Source organism: Helianthus annuus, chromosome 3 (assembly GCF_002127325.2).
Source record: "Helianthus annuus cultivar XRQ/B chromosome 3, HanXRQr2.0-SUNRISE, whole genome shotgun sequence".
NCBI classification, from domain to species: domain Eukaryota; kingdom Viridiplantae; phylum Streptophyta; class Magnoliopsida; order Asterales; family Asteraceae; genus Helianthus; species Helianthus annuus.
The window spans coordinates 70,303,361-70,319,948 of record NC_035435.2 but is presented as its reverse complement, the minus strand read 5'-3'; the positions used below and the strand labels follow the sequence as shown (position 1 = coordinate 70,319,948).

At 40.6% G+C, this 16,588-nt stretch overlaps 1 protein-coding gene across 1 annotated transcript; it reads left to right on the top strand.

The window, feature by feature from the left end:
• Positions 1-6,731: 6,731 nt before the first annotated feature.
• LOC110931778 lies at positions 6,732-7,850 on the top strand. The gene has a single exon (XM_022175156.1). It carries the CDS (start codon positions 6,732-6,734, stop codon positions 7,848-7,850), a length of 1,119 nt encoding a protein of 372 aa, XP_022030848.1.
• The last annotated feature ends 8,738 nt before the right edge of the window (positions 7,851-16,588 follow it).

The window sequence follows — 16,588 nt, the reverse complement described above, 5'->3', positions numbered from 1 at the left end:
GGTATCGGTTCTCCCTGTGGATAGAGTTCCTGATAATCCCTATGGTCATCCTCCCATGGATCATGCATTAGAGGATTAGGCGCTGGGATTCTAGGTATCTCGTTTGGGTCAAATGCTGGTATGGGAATCTAATCTCGTTGGTTAGGTTCTATCTCCATTGGTTGGGTGGGGAATAGTGGCAATGGTTGTGGTGCAATTATTTGATCTAAGTTTGGATCAGCTGCAGTGGTGGCTAATATATGAAAGTTTGCCAACCGTCTATTAACTATGTCTTGGGTCTGGGTGTTCATTTCTCTATTGGCTGCTGCTAATGCCCTTTGTTGTTGCAATTTTCTCATTCGCTTCCTTCGCTCATATGTGTGACAACTCGAGTTTCCAAGATTCTATCTTCGCATTAATTGCACGTTGACTGTTAGTTGTTTGCTTGTTTGCCTTGTAATTGTACACGCCGAAATATATGTGGAGATGCTTGTTTGATATGTTATGTATTTAATATGATTAGAGTGTTTGGTTGCATGAACTTGTAAACTGTTTAAGATTAAGAACTAACCGACGAAACAACTTGACGAAACAAAGAGATTCGCCATCAACCAACCCGACGAAACAACTGTGTTTCTCCATAAACAATTTCGACGAAACGGAGAGTGTTTCGTCATTTTCACCTCGACGAAACAACTGTGTTTCGCCGGCCCAGTGATTCGCCGAAGCCCATTAAGGGCCCAGCACGTTAATTTGAGTATTATAACGTAAACCGACTTTCTGTTCCACACTTTTAACAAAAATCGAAACCCTAGAGCTCTCTTCCTGTTGACGGCGACTGTGTGTCTTCGAAGCCCTTTCTTTCCGACCAATCGATCCATTAGTTCTCCTATTTTGGTTAGTGTTTAGCTCTTGCATGATTAATTGATTGTTACTATTAATTGAAAACATGATTCATCGATGTTATATAAAGTTTGATCATAGTTTCTGGTTCTTTGTGAGTGTTGTAGATGGTAATTGTGATATGTATGAACAAGAATGATACTTGTAAACCCTACTCGAATATGTGACGGGAATATGTTAAATCTGTTAACCATTAGGGTTCTCCGTGGGTCGATATTGTTGAATCCGTAAACTATATGCTAGATTGTCTAAGATTATAATACATGATTACTGTATGATTGTATGATTGTATGATTTTTGTGAACTGTGAATCGGTGGTTAGGGTTTTCTGGATAATCATCAGTTACACGACACGACGTAACTGACAATTTAGACGAAACGCAGGTGACGGCGAAACAAATGCGTTTCGCTGAAACCAGTCTTGACGAAACGAACGTGACGAAACAAGTGTGTTTCGCCGAGGGAAATCACGACGAAATAGTGGGTGTTTCGTCGAAGGGAAGTAACGACGAAACAGGGTGTCACACCCCGATTTCCACGTGTCTCACCGGTGGGCCCGGTGGGGGATTATCGTGACGTAGTTGGCAACAATATAATCAAACCACACAATATATGAATGCACAGCGGAAGCATAAAGATAATTATATTTCAACCATTGTTTGTAATATCAATGTATTACGAATAGTCGAAATGTATCCACAAGGGATCAAATAAAATATAAGTATTGTTCAACAGACGTAGGCATCTTAAGCTTGCGAGACTCTTTATGGATGCTAAGGAGAAATATCCAGCCAATTACGCTTAGTACCTGCATTTAATCTTTTTGGGAAAATACGTCAGTTTACACTGATAAATATATTCAACCGACACTTTTGTAAAATGTTTATTAAAATTGATTTGAATACACAAGGCACAAACTCTTTTATAACTTGGGAGAATTATTTAAATTTATAATCTTGTGAACGTATTACATGTTTCTTATGCGTTCAGTAGCCCGGACGTACCGGGTTAAAGATCAAAAGACACACCACATCAACTATTTATGCACTGACGAGTGTACGCCTACACTCCGCGCTTAGGTCGTGGCCATTTCGTAAAATGCTGCCAAGGATATCCGGGACATGGTCATTAACCCCCCAAAGGCGTTTAAGTAAACAAAATTGTTTAAACGAGCCGATCTAATTATTCAATTAACCACCAAACGATGGAAGATTTGATGTCCGATCAAGCGGTATTTTATATACCGTAACCCAAGCCCGTATATCGGAAAATAAGTTAAAAGTATTTACCTTTGCAAGTATTAATCCTTAATCAAATAACTGCAAATATCTTTTACTGGTCTCCTATTCTGGAACGAAGGTTTAAAGTAACCTATTAGAATCCTAACGGGTCTTTAATTTAGCCGTAGCTTAGGCCGGTCAGTTTCAAAGGATAATTACGGTTTAATCGCGTGAAAGGCGAAAACCGGGAATGGAATGTGATTTGGACCCAACAAGTTTGAAGACTTGTTTTATATGGGTATAATAACCACACTCTGGATTTTGAGGTCAAAACAATAAGGTTTGACCCGTTTTTTTTTTGGTAAAGGGTTACCCCGGTGAATCTATTAAAATGCAACCGCAAATAAGTACAAGTAGTGAGGATGTGTTCCACACTAGTTCATATATAGGACATGCCCCATATATGTATGACCCATCAAAAACAAAAACAACTATGACACCCCGTACCCTAGCCTACTATACATCATGATCTAGTAGACAAACAATGGAAAAAAAAAAACAAAACAAAATCCTCAGCCGCCATCATCAAAAATAAAGTTGCCACAAACCGGCAACCCCTTCAAACGAACCAAAAGCAGCCTATCCATTTGAGAATTTTGTGGAAGAGGTGCTTGCCCCTGCTTTCGAAGAGAACGGATGAGTACCCGATGTCATAAATGCACTAGTTTCATTGTATACTTCTTCGACCTCCTCCTCATCCGAATCCTGCCTGTCACTCGACTTTTTCTCCTTCTTCTCTCTACGACCCACAGTACTACCTCCCTGACCACCATCATCATCCTTAAGAGCATCAAAGGGGTTTGACGTTGATACCTGATTGTTCACCGGCTTCTTCAAGGACGAGATTGGTTTAGGGTTTACAACTGGTCTGTACACTACCTTAGGCTTCTGATTCTTCATGGGAAGACCTTGATTAGTAGATTTCTTCTTCTTTGCACCCACAACCTGAAAATCATCAATTTTCTTACTAGACTCCCCACTCGAAACGACCTGAGGCCTCTTTGGACACGAGTTATCCTCATGACCAAACACACAACAAGACGAGCACCTTAAAGGCTCCCAATCATATTCAATTTTCACCTCCACCATTGAGTGACCATTACCCTGTAAAGATGGGATTGCAACTGTAACACTCCTCTTTAACTCAGCCCCGGCTTGAATTTCAATGAGAGCTCTAGCATAACTGCTTCTTCCCCATGACTCAGCACACATTGTAGCCGTGTATGAATCTAGCATCTTAGGCACCCCTATCTTAGAAGCAAGCAAACTAAGACCATCCTCAGTATATGCTGCTAACGGCACTTCATGCATCTTAACCCAAACAGGGATAGCCTTTATGTCTTCTTTTTCCAACTTGACAGAGGCCGACCACTCCTTCAAGATTATCGGAACATTTCTAATCAACCAAGGACCATCCTCCACCAATTTATCCATCCCTTCCTTTGTTTTGAATTTAAAGAAAAAGAACCCGTTTGCATTCATCATTAGTCTAGAGAGACCATATTTAACCCAGTTGTTCTTTGCAAAATAATCCACCACAGGAAACGCCAGCCGTTTGCCCAGAAAATAACCATACAACGTGTTAGCATACCTGTCTGAGACTTGCTTGACCGAAGCCAATGGAATAACCACATCAGCACCATCCACCGACTCGCTAGATTCCATCATCCGAAAATTAACCTTTACCTTCTCCTTTTCAGTATTCACAACGCTAGCAAAAGATAAAGGTTCCACAACCCCCGAAAGTCTTGAGTTTGAGTAACCAGCCAATGGATTCAACCCATTCACTCCATGAACAGCCGTTGTTGGCGAGGACGGTTTATCCAACTGAACCGGAGTAGTGACCCTAGTGAGTTCATCAATGATGTTGATACCACGTTTAGGCTGAATCGAGTTCCCGTCAACATCAAGCAAACGATCCGCAATTTCCTTAAACGAAAGTGATGGCCGCCCACCTGGTTTCGACCGTTCATCCATTAAACAGAACTCTAGCAGCCAGATTTCGTCCAGAAATAAACCACCCGGAAAACCCTAGTAGCCGTCACACACCAATATAAGGTTTGACCCGTTTCGGCTAGTTTATGTAAACTAGTTACGTAAACCGAACCGTGCGCGCACAAGGCGCAACGGGTAACCGTAAGAGTCCTACACTGGTTTCCTAAGTCAATATGCTTTAGAGAGGTTGTGCTATCAGTAGGATACCTTCCATAATGCCCGTAACGAGTTTAAATCCATTTTATGCCCCGTAGGGGTATTTCGGTCATTTTAAAGATTATAAAAGAGGTTTCTGAGTTCTACAGGAAATCTGAGTTTTCCGAACAGTTTATAAAGTTCAAAATACTCTATTTATTATTTAAAATCAGTAGCAACTGGAATCGGGTCAAAAGACCTTGTAGAACTCAAGTTATGTCCGAAAAGGGTATATTCGATAATTAGCGAATCGATGCCATAGCCACAGGTTATGAGCAGGTTAAAAATAATTAAAAATCTTTAAAAATCCCAAAATATTATTTTACATCAGTGTGTAAAAGGTTTGGTGTCGAAATCTGGGTTTAGATAGGCGTTATGCTAATTGCGCCATTGTTTGGTTACAAAATACGCGAGAATACGCATTTTGGCCGAAACTACGACTCGTCACTGAACCTAGATAACGTGGTAATCAGTAGGTATAGTAGTCACTAGGGACTATAACCATCGTGATTACGCTCACGTTATGAAGTTCAAACGAACTTCATGTTGACCATAAACTGGTCAATGCAGGAAGTCAAACGTAGTTTGACTTTTAAGCTAAAAACGCATAAAAAGAACGAAGGAATACTTACAAAGGGTCCCCGCATTCTCTCTCTAGCTATGGCGACTTTGGTTCTTCTTCGTACCTTAGTTTTTCTTCATGATCTTCGTATAACAGTCTGATTATCGTTGTACTGATTTATCAGTATTTCTGATTCGAACTAGTTAGCGAAAGGATTGTTTTAATTCTAGGGTTTTTCTTTTTCTGTTTTGCCGTCAAGCTAAATTAGGGTTTCTTGTGTTTTTCGTTCTTCGGTCACTTGGTCTCTTGATTTACGTTGTTCTTGTGTGCATGCTTGTCTCGTTTGCTGTTTAAAAGAGAGAGTTGCTGTCTGTTCAATGGAGGATCGTTCAAAATCGGATGATGTTCCTAGGGATGAAAGAGGTAAGCCGCCATTACCCCTTAAGGGATTAGCGTGTAGAGTGGTCAATATAGATGGTAATCCCTTGCTTCCTAGGAGAGGTACGATTCAGAATGTGCAGTCTGATCCGAAGATGTTTAATGTTATCAATGAATTGGAAAAGATCATCGTGCCTGTTCTGTCGTCGGTGAATCAAAGGCCAGCGGATAATATGGATGCATATGGGTTTCAGGATTTACATTCGGTTCAGAGTAGTAGCTCTAAACCTAAGTCTTATGCGGAATCGGTGACAGCCAACAAAGAGCAGAAAGTTAATTTTCGATCTTTATCTAGTTCGGTTGTCCAAGAAGGTTGTGATGTTGTTCTTCCGAAGGAATCTGTCCGATCGGTGAAGGATAAACTGGCGAACACATTATATGGTTATTTTTTGGGGGATCGTCTTGCATTCCCGGTGGTTGACTACTATGTTAAGGTTAATTGGAAAAAATATGGATTGGAAAAAACGATGATGAATGCAAACGGTTTTTTCTTTTTTAAGTTTAATGATGAAGTCGGGATGTCAAATGTTCTTAAAGATGGTCCGTGGATTATTAGGTCTCAACCATTGTTTCTGAATACATGGAGTCCTACGACCAAATTGGAAAAGAAAGAGGTTAAACGAGTGCAACTTTGGGTAAAAATTCATGAGGTTCCAATTGCTGCTTATACGGAAGATGGTCTTAGCCTAATTGCAACAACAATTGGAGAATCTAAAATGCTTGATTCCTTCACAACGTCTATGTGTATGGATTCTTGGGGTCGCAGTAGTTATGCTAGAGCATTGGTGGAGATTTCGGCGGATAAGGAGCTCCGAGAAGAGATTACTATAGCAATTCCGGAAACGGAAGGGGAGGGTTTTACCAAAGAGACTATGTTTGTAGAATATGAATGGAGCCCGCATCGTTGTGCTACATGTTGTGTATTTGGCCATTCAAACGAGATGTGTCCCAAGAAGCCGATCAAATCGGGTAATGCTAAATATGAAGATCACAACCGTAATGCCCAAAGAAACAAGCAAGTGAAAAAGTTTCCGGTGGTGGATCAAGATGGTTATACCGAGGTGCATGGTAAGAAAGTAGCTAGAAGGCCGGGTATTCAGGTGAATAAACAATCAAAGTTTGAATATCGGCCAGTGTCAAAATCCAAGGCGACTGAGAATAACGGTCCAAAGTCAAAGGTATCGAACAACCCTTTTGAATTCTAAATAAAGTTGACCCGGAAACGGGTACAAGCAAAAAGAACACGGATTTGGGATCTGAGGATTCGGATGGTGATGAGGCCGAAGAGGTTTATAATGAAATGGATGATTTTATGGCTCAAGGATCGGTGAACTTAAATAAAACACAAGGGGCAAGCACTCCTTCTCAAATAGTTACTGATGGTTAGTATAGCAGTTTGGAATATAAGGGGGTTGAACCGCCCGCTTAAACAAATGGAGGTTCGTCAGGCAGTGAAGGATTATAATTTGAGCTTGTGTGCAATCTTAGAGTCCCATGTTGACGTTGGTAAATTGGGTAAAGTGTGTAAGGCGGTTTTTAGATCGTGGGATTGGTCTTTAAATGGCGGGTGTTGTAACAAAGGCACAAGAATTATCATTGGGTGGAATCCAGCTATTTTTGATGTAATGATCGTCGCTCAATCTCCACAGGTTATGCATTTACAGCTTGTCTTTAAATTGGATAAGAGAATGCTCTTCTGTTCTATTGTGTATGCCGAAAATTATTATGTTACGCGGAGGGAGTTATGGCATCTTCTTTCTGTGCATAAAATTTTTGTTACGGATCGGCCTTGGTGTATTATGGGTGATTTTAATTCTGCTCTTAACATAGAAGATAATTCGATGGGCACTTCATCCATTTCGATTGGTATGAGGGATTTTCAGGAATGTATTGATGACATTGAAGTTGTGGATATTAATCGCACGGGTATTCATTTTACGTGGAACCAAAAGCCTAAAAAAGGTGTGGGATTACTAAAGAAAATTGATCGGGTAATGGGAAACACTCCGTTTCTTTCTGAATACCCAAACTCGGTTGCCATTTTCAAGCCGTATAGACTTTCGGACCATTGCCCTTGTATCTTGTCTGTTCCGGAAGCTATGAAACTCAAACCGAGGCCGTTTAAGTTTGCGAATTTTCTGGTTTTTAAACCAGAATTTTTGGAGATTGTTAATAAGTATTGGCTAATAAATGTTGATGGGGTTCATCAATTTCGAGTTGTCAAGAAGTTACGGTCACTTAAAAACCCTCTCCGTTCGTTGCTGTTCAAACAGGGCAACCTCCACAAGAAGGTTGAAAGTATTCGGTTGAAGTTAGATGTTATTCAGCAAAGGATTGATCAAGAGCCGCAAAATGTTGATTTTCGGACTGAGGAAGCATCGGTTAGCCGTGACCTTCAGGATGCTTTGTTGGATGAAGAGCGTTTTCTGAAACAAAAAGCTAAGGTTGATTGGTTGAGTGCGGGTGACATGAATACTGCTTTTTTCATTCCTCTTTGAAAAAACGAAATCATTGTAGTAGGATTGATGTTATTAAAGATACGCAAGGGAATCTCTATGAAGGTGATAGTGTGTATAAAGCTTTTGTTCAACACTATGAGAAGTTTTTTGGCAATCAAGGTGATATCTCGTTGCAACCAGCTCCAGATTTATTTCCGAAAATTTTATCTCACAATGTTGCTACGAATATGGTTCGTCATGTTACGGAGGAGGAGGTTAAGAAGGCGATGTTCTCTATTGGCAATGATAAAGCTCCCGGTCCGGATGGATTTACGACTGCGTTTTTTAAGAGTGCTTGGCCTCTGGTTGGTAATGATATTGTTAATGCTATTAAAGATTTTTTTGACACTGGTAACTTGCTTCGGGAACTAAATCATACGCTTATAGTTCTTATTCCAAAGGTGTCAACTCCCATGGTTGTTACTGATTTTCGGCCGATTGCTTGTTGTAATGTTCTATACAAGTGTATCAGCAAGATTATCGCTGATAGGATTAAGGGAGGTTTGAATGAGATTGTAAGTATAAATCAGTCGGCCTTTGTTCCGGGTAGGAAAATTTCGGATAACATCTTATTAACGCAAGAGTTAATGCATAATTATCATCGGAATGTGGGGCCTCCTAGATGTGCGTTTAAGGTTGATATTCAGAAAGCTTACGATACGGTGGACTGGAGTTTTCTGAAAAGTGTGCTTCTGGGTTTTGGCTTTAACAGCAACATGGTGAAATGGATCATGCTCTGTGTGTCTTCTACTTCATTTTCGGTTTGTGTTAATGGCACGGTTCATGGTTTTTTGAGAGGTAAGCAGGGGTTAAGGCAAGGGGATCCTATATCTCCTTATTTGTTCACTCTTGTCATGGAGGTTCTGACGGGTATTCTTCAGCATTCTGTTCGGATAGATTCTTCTTTTAAATTTCATAACAGATGTGAAAAACAGCAGATAATAAATCTCTGCTTTGCTGATGATCTGTTTCTTTTTGCTAGAGGAGAAGTGAATTCGGCAAATTGTATTATGTCCTCTCTTTCAAAATTCTCTAAGATGTCGGGGTTAGTGCCTAGCAACCAGAAAAGTACGGTTTTCTTTTGTAATGTGAAAGATCATGTTAAAAAGGCGATTCTGGACATTATGCCCTTCGTGGAAGGTAAGTTACCTGTCAAGTACTTGGGGGTCCCTCTTATTTCTTCTAAGCTTAGATATAATGATTGCCGGGTGCTTGTGGAAAAATTAGAGAAACATATTATGCACTGGAAGAACAAATTGTTATCGTTTGCGGGTCGGCTTCAACTTATCATTTCGGTCCTGTCTTCTATGCATATTTATTGGTCCTCGGTGTTTATGTTACCAACTCAGGTTGTTAAGGAGCTTGAAGCTAGAATGAGAAATTTCTTATGGTCTCAGGATGTGTCGTTTAGTAGAGGTAAAGCTAAAGTTTCGTGGAAAGCGGTTTGTACCCCTAAGTATGAAGGTGGTTTAGGCATTAGACGTATTGGGGATATGAATAAAGCCCTGATGGCGTCTCATATTTGGAGTATTGTGGTGAAGCGGGATTCCCTCTGGGTCGAGTGGGTTCACACTTATCGGCTTAAAGGCAAGAACTTCTGGGTTTGTAAAGCAACATCGAATTCTACTTGGTCATGGAGGAAGATTATTCAGTTGCGGCATATTATTCGAAAACATGTTTGGTCCGACGTAGGTAATGGCCGTAATACTTCAGCTTGGTTTGATCTTTGGAGCGATTTGGGGCCTCTTGGTGATTTTCTTTCGCCAAGAACTATTACAGATGCTGATTTTCGTTTGGATGACACCGTGTTCAATATTTTCTCTAACGGAACATGGAATTGGCCTGTGGCGTGGAGGGATCTTTTTCCTATTCTTATTCAGCTGGATCACTTTCAATTTGAACCAACAAAATCTGACCGGTTGCTATGGAAAGATGGTGGTGAATTTCAGGATTTTTCTTCGTCAGCCGTGTGGTATTCGATCCGGCATAGAGAATCAGAGGTGGATTGGAGCGGCATTGTTTGGTTTGCCCAATGTATTCCTAGGCACGCTTTTATGATGTGGTTGATAATGAAGGGAAAGCTCCTTACTCAAGACAAAATTCTGCAGTGGGATCTCTCAAGGCGAAAAAACATGAATATGATGTGCTGTTTATTATGCTATGAGAATTTTGACTCTCATCAGCATCTATTTTTTGAGTGTAAATTCTCTGATAAAGTTTGGAATATGATTCGAAGTAAAGTGGGGATGGTGGCCGTGAGTTCGAGATGGGTGGATATCATCGATTGGTTATGTGCTCGAGTTCGGTCAAAGAAAGCTGAGGTTTATGTTGCGAAGATTCTAGTTGCGGCAGCTGCGTATACTATTTGGCAAGAGCGGAATGCGAGGTTGTTTAAAAATCAACTGCGTCCACCCGAAATGGTAAAAGATATTATTCTGAAAACAGTGAGATACAAGTTGATGGGAGCTAAGCTAAAGAACAATGCTAGGGTGCGGAAGCTGCTTGGGGATTGGGAGATCTCAACCGAACATAAAGATGATGGAGGCTAATTAGTTGGTAGTGTTCTGATTGTCTAGATGAGTGTCTAGGTGTTTTATGTCCTAGTTTTTTATTCGGTTTTTGCTGTTGTTGATTGGTTTTACTTTCATGGGGCATGTCTCATGATTGAACTGGTGTAGGCTCTCTACTCCACTTGTTCTTTTTTGGTTGTGAATATATAGAATCACCTGGGTGACCCTTTACCCAAAAAATAATTACTAAAGTTTCCGAAATTGCGCTATTTAGCATAACTCCTATTCTGGACCTCAGATTGACGTGAAATTTTAGGGACATGCTTAGAATTCAGTAACTAAGGTTATGGTTCTTTCACATGTACAAAATTCTCGTTTTAAATTAAAAAGGGCGTTACGATCAACTTTTAAGCATTTAACGGAAATGTGTAAAAGACTCGGACAAACAATGAACCGGTCACAGAGGGTTATACCATCATGTAACCTGGTCCTAAGAGAGTCCTAAGGCATATCTATATCATACTATAACGGGTCAGAACTGAACTCAAAGCAAAAGTCAAAGTTTTGCGACTTTCGGCTCCGAACCGGGTCAAAACAGTAAATGGTCGGATCAAACAAGCTTAGACTAGTTAATATACTTATTATCATGTTTTATGAGTGTCAAAACAGGTTACAAACCATCTACATTACTGATTATGCATAAAATCGCAAAATAGCATTATGTTAACTTTTTCTAAGCAAGTTTGACTCGACAATCGGACTAGTTAGAGTCGGAATCAGAGGGTGCCCTTTTAGGGGTTTAAAGCCCATATGATTACCAACATATAACTACCTTTGATTCGACAAACCACTGGACCATTTGTGATTTATCGTAAAGTCAATCGTTAATTACGACGGATTGACTTTTAAGCTAAACTATGCAAAAACTAAACCACAAAGGGTTAGGCAAACTTACAGAAGCTTGGTGCACGACCAGAGATGTTAGAAGAATGCTTGAGAGCTTCAGAAATGATCAAGAAGGTAGGTTTGAGGTGTGTTGAACATTGGTGCACTACCTTTTTTTTTTTGGGTAAAGGGTTACCCCGATGAAATTTATAAATGAAACAAATCCGAACAAGGGTGTGTCAAAGCAACACACCTACTAGACTTGACATACCAAGCCTGGGAAAACAAGGAAAACTGCCAAACTAAAAAACAACCAAAAAACGTCTCTAATTCAACAACCATAACAACCATAAGACTCCGAATAAAGCCTCTAGCCCGGATCCGTTTCTATATCTTCGATCTTCCATATCTTGAAAATTCTCTTCTTCGTTGAAGCCGCCCGAAATCTGAAACCCATGAGCCGCAAACGAACCGTATTCTTAATCACCTCAGTCACTTGATCTACCGTTCTCTTGCTATTCTTGAAGAGCCTGTTGTTTCTCTCTTGCCATATATAATAAGAAGAAGCAGCAATCAATAACTTGCACACAATATGATCCACATTCTTGGAATTAGCATGTTGCTCCACCCAAGATAAAACCGAGTACCACGTATCGTCAACATTGCCCAAGTTAACCAATTTCTTCACCTCGTTCCAGATATGAGCCGCAAAAGCACATCTGAAAAATAAATGGTCCCGACTGTCACGATCAAAATTACAAAACGGACAACACATCAGGTTCCAGTTGGTGTGACTACCCGCTTCCCACACTGCCAATCTATCCTGCGTTTTAAGTTTGTTTCTAAATGCCAACCATAAATGAAACAAATGTCGCGGAATGCATTGAGAATACCAAACCATATCAGCCCATGACACCTGATTTTCACACTTCCGAATTGTGTCCCAAACTACTGCTGACTGAAATTCACATGTCTTCCCCTCCAAGTTTTTCCATACCAATCTATCCATAGCATTAGTCACCATAAAAGGAACCGATATTTTAATTAACACTGGAAAAAGATCTAGCCATGCCTGAGGCCATCTCCAATTACCATTCTGATCAACCATATCCGCGACCGTAGACCGTAAGGAAAACCCAGCATTAGCAATGGCTCTTGGCATGATAAACGAGCTAAGGGGACTTAGCGAACACCACATATCACTCCAAACATTAGTTTGAGCACCACTCTTAATAGTAGAAGACCATATGTGAGGCCGAATGATGTGACGGATGGACAAAATCTTTCGCCACCCCCAACTCATACTCCCTCTGCACGGAATTTCCCAGAAATTTCGACCTTTGAGCTTGTAATCATGAATCCATCGCACCCAAATAGAATCCCGCTTGGTAATAATACTCCAAATGTGGTTTGCCATTAGCGATTTGTTAACATCAGAAATACTTCTAATACCCAAACCCCCTTCCTTTTTAGGCAAGCACACATATTTCCACGCAACTTTAGCACGAATCCTACCTTCTGAACCTGCATTCCATAAGAACCTCCGAATCCTCTTTTCTAGCTCACTAATAACACGAGCCGGAATAATGAAAACCGAAGCCCAATATATATGCATAGAAGACAGAACCGAATTAATAAGTTGCAAACGACCGGCAAACGACAAAGATTTAGTAGCCCAATTTACAATCTTTTTTCTCCATACGCTCAACAAGAATTCTACAATCTTTGTAATGAAGTCTCGACGATATAAGAGGAACCCCCAGATACCGTACCGGAAGAACACCCTCCTGAAACATTGGTGCACTACCTTGCCTTTTATAGTGAAAAATTGAGCTCAAGATCATTACAACTCAACCTATGATTGCTCATGGATGATCAGCAGGTATCCCTGAGTGCTAGGGGACATGTAGGGGACGCCCATGCTTCAATTAATGCATCCAAGATCGATTACAAGCTCAAACAGTGAATCTGCCCATGTTTTCTGCATCTGGCACCTTAACGCGACCCGTATTAAGGATCAGGCAACTTGGACGCGGGCCGTCTGATTCCTCATGTCAGGAAACGAATCTGCAAGTGGCTCGCGGCCCGCATTAAATCATTCATATCTTTAACGCGGCCCGCCTTAGACTTGATTTTCAAGATTTTCAAATCTTTTGCAATCATTGACCTGACCTTTCGGTTTCGAAGGGGTAACTTTGCGATTTGGGCCTCGATTATTTACGAATAAGGGCCTCGTGACTTTTACCCGTGCTGTTAAGTCCCCGGTTAGTTTAGTTACTATCCGAAAAGCCTTAATTTTCATTGTTGACGCTTTTAACCCCTCGCATACGAAATCGATCATAACTTTCTCGTTTAAAACGGAACTTCGCGAAATTTATATCGTATATTCTAGTGAGCGTATTTTACTGTTACAAAGTCTCGGGTTCGTCAAAGGGTCACTCAGAGGTATAAATTAAACATGTTGACACAATTGACCCCTGTAGTTTGTAATCTCTCACTTTCTTCCGCATTTCGCTCCGTACGATCCACGATTCATTCGTTTGAAGGTACGAGCATCATTTAGGGTTACTATACAGTATATTTACCCCTCGTTGACATTTTTAACCCTCGAATTTACATACTTTCAAGGTTTGTCAACTTTAGTCCTTTATTTAGTATTTAATGCCACGTGTAAACTCATGACACGTGTCAACACATTATTGGACACAAAATTTCGAGGTGTTACATCCTCACCCCCTTAAAATAAATCTCGACCTGAGATTTACTGAAACAAATAAGGGTATTTTTCTTTCAGCGTGGATTCAACCTCCCACGTGAATTCGGGACCTCTACGGGCATCCCATTTGACCTTAACAATAGGTACATGCTTCCTTCGAAGCTTCTTTACTTGTCGATCTTCAATCGACACAGGTTTTTCCACAAATTTTAAGCTCTCATCTATGTGCACATCTGTATGGGGTATTACCAGTGATTCATCGGCGAAACACTTCTTTAAGTTACAGATCTGGAACACATTGTGGATACCACTGAGCTCCTCCGGTAAGTTTAACTTGTAGGCAACCAATCCGACACGTTCGATTACTTCGAATGGTCCAATATGTTATGGTTTTGTCTCAGACTGATCAGGTTATTCATTTACAACTCTTTTTCAAAAAAGATAACAAAATAGCCTTTTGCTCGGTTGTCTACGCGGCTAATTATTATGTGAAACGTAGGGAGTTATGGCACCATTTGTCTATGCACAAAATTTTTGTTGGCACTAACCCTTGGGTTCTTATGGGTGATTTCAATTCGGCCCTAAACTTAGAAGATAAATCGATGGGGGCCTCATCTGTTTCTATTAGTATGAAAGAATTTCAAGAGTGTGTGGATGATATTGAAATGTTTGATATTAATCGTTCGGGTCTCTACTTTACATGGAACCAGAAGCCCAAGAAGGGGATTGGCTTGCTGAAAAAGATCGATAGAGTGTTGGGTAATACCCAGTTCGTAAGTGCTTTTCCGAATGCTGTTGCTCTTTTCCAGCCGTATAGGCTCTCGGATCATTGCCCATGCGTTTTAAAACTTCCAGATGCTGGTATTGTGAAACCTCGGTCATTTAAATTTGCTAATTTTCTGGTGTTTAAACCTGAATTTTTAGACATTGTGAAGCGGGAGTGGGGCACTAGAATAAATGGTGTGCATCAGTTCTGTGTTGTCAAACGTCTTCGGATTCTGAAAAAACCTATTCGTGCTCTGTTATTTAAGCAAGGTAACTTGCATAAAAAAGTGGAAAATCTCCGTGATAAGCTTGATGCCATTCAGAGTTGTATTGATAACCAGCCAAATGTTGAGAGTCTTCGGGTTCAAGAAGCTACTGTAAGTGCTGAATACCAAGAAGCGTTATTGGATGAGGAGCGTTTTCTAAAACAGAAATCCAAAGTGGACTGGTTGAGGGCTGGGGATATGAATACGGCTTTTTTCCATTCATCATTAAAAAACCGGAATCATCGTAGCCGTATTGATGTTATTCGTGATACTGGGGGTATTTTATTTGAGGGCACCAATGTTCATCAAGCTTTTTTTGATCACTACGAGAAGTTTTTGGGGTGCCGGGGTGATACGTCGCTGAACCCGGCTCCGGACTTATTCTCTAAAGTCTTGGATCCGAATGTAGCTAATCATATGTGTAGACAGGTGACGGAAGATGAGGTTAAGAAGGCCATGTTTTCTATTGGCATTGACAAGGCCCCGGGTCCTGATGGGTATACGGCGGCGTTTTTCAAGAGTGCGTGGCCTATAGTGGGTGATGATGTCTCACGGGCTATCATTGATTTTTTTGATACTGGTAATCTCCTCCGTGAATTAAATCACACTCTTATTGTGCTAGTTCCAAAGGTGCCCTCTCCGTCGGCTGTGACTGATTTCAGGCCGATAGCTTGTTGTAACGTAATTTATAAATGCATTAGCAAGATAGTTGCGGACAGAGTGAAGGGGGCTTTGAATGATATTGTCAGCATAAATCAATCTGCGTTTGTCCCAGGAAGGAAGATTTCGGATAATATTCTGTTAACCCAAGAACTGATGCACAATTATCATCGTAATTCGGGTCCCCCAAGATGTGCTTTTAAAGTAGATATCCAAAAGGCCTATGATACGGTTGATTGGAAATTCCTTAAGAATATTTTGCTGGGGTTTGGGTTTAGCAGTAAGATGGTCGATTGGATCATGGTTTGTGTCTCCACTGCTTCGTACTCTGTCTGTGTCAATGGTAATGTGCACGGGTTTTTTCAAGGTAATCGGGGTCTTCGTCAGGGAGATCCGTTGTCCCCGTATTTGTTCACTCTTGTTATGGAGGTTCTTATGGGCATTCTGCATCACATGGTCAGGATTGATTCTTCATTTAAATTTCATAACAAATGTGAGAAGCAGCAAATTATCAATCTATGTTTTGCAGACGATTTGTTCCTTTTTGCTAGAGGGGAAATTGCTTCAGCTAGAGGTATTATGAATTCTCTCTCTAAGTTTTCTAAAATGTCGGGGTTGGTGCCTAGTATCCAGAAAAGTACGGTGTTCTTTTGTAATGTCCCGAGTTATATTAAAAATGCTATTCTGAACATTATGCCGTTTAAGGAGGGGTCCTTGCCTGTGCGCTATCTTGGTGTGCCATTAATTTCGTCAGGGCTTCTTTATAAAGACTGTAGTGTTATGATGGAAAAGCTTGACAAACGTATCATGCATTGGAGAAACAAACTACTCTCGTTTGCTGGTAGATTGCAACTCATTGTGTCCGTCTTGTCTTCTATGCATATTTACTGGTCCTCTGTCTTTTTGTTGCCAACACGGGTTATTCATGAATTGGAG

Coding starts and splice junctions, on each gene's coding strand:
- LOC110931778 (XM_022175156.1), top strand. CDS start 6,732: ATGGTTAGTATAGCAGTTTGGAATATAAGGGGGTTGAACCGCCCGCTT.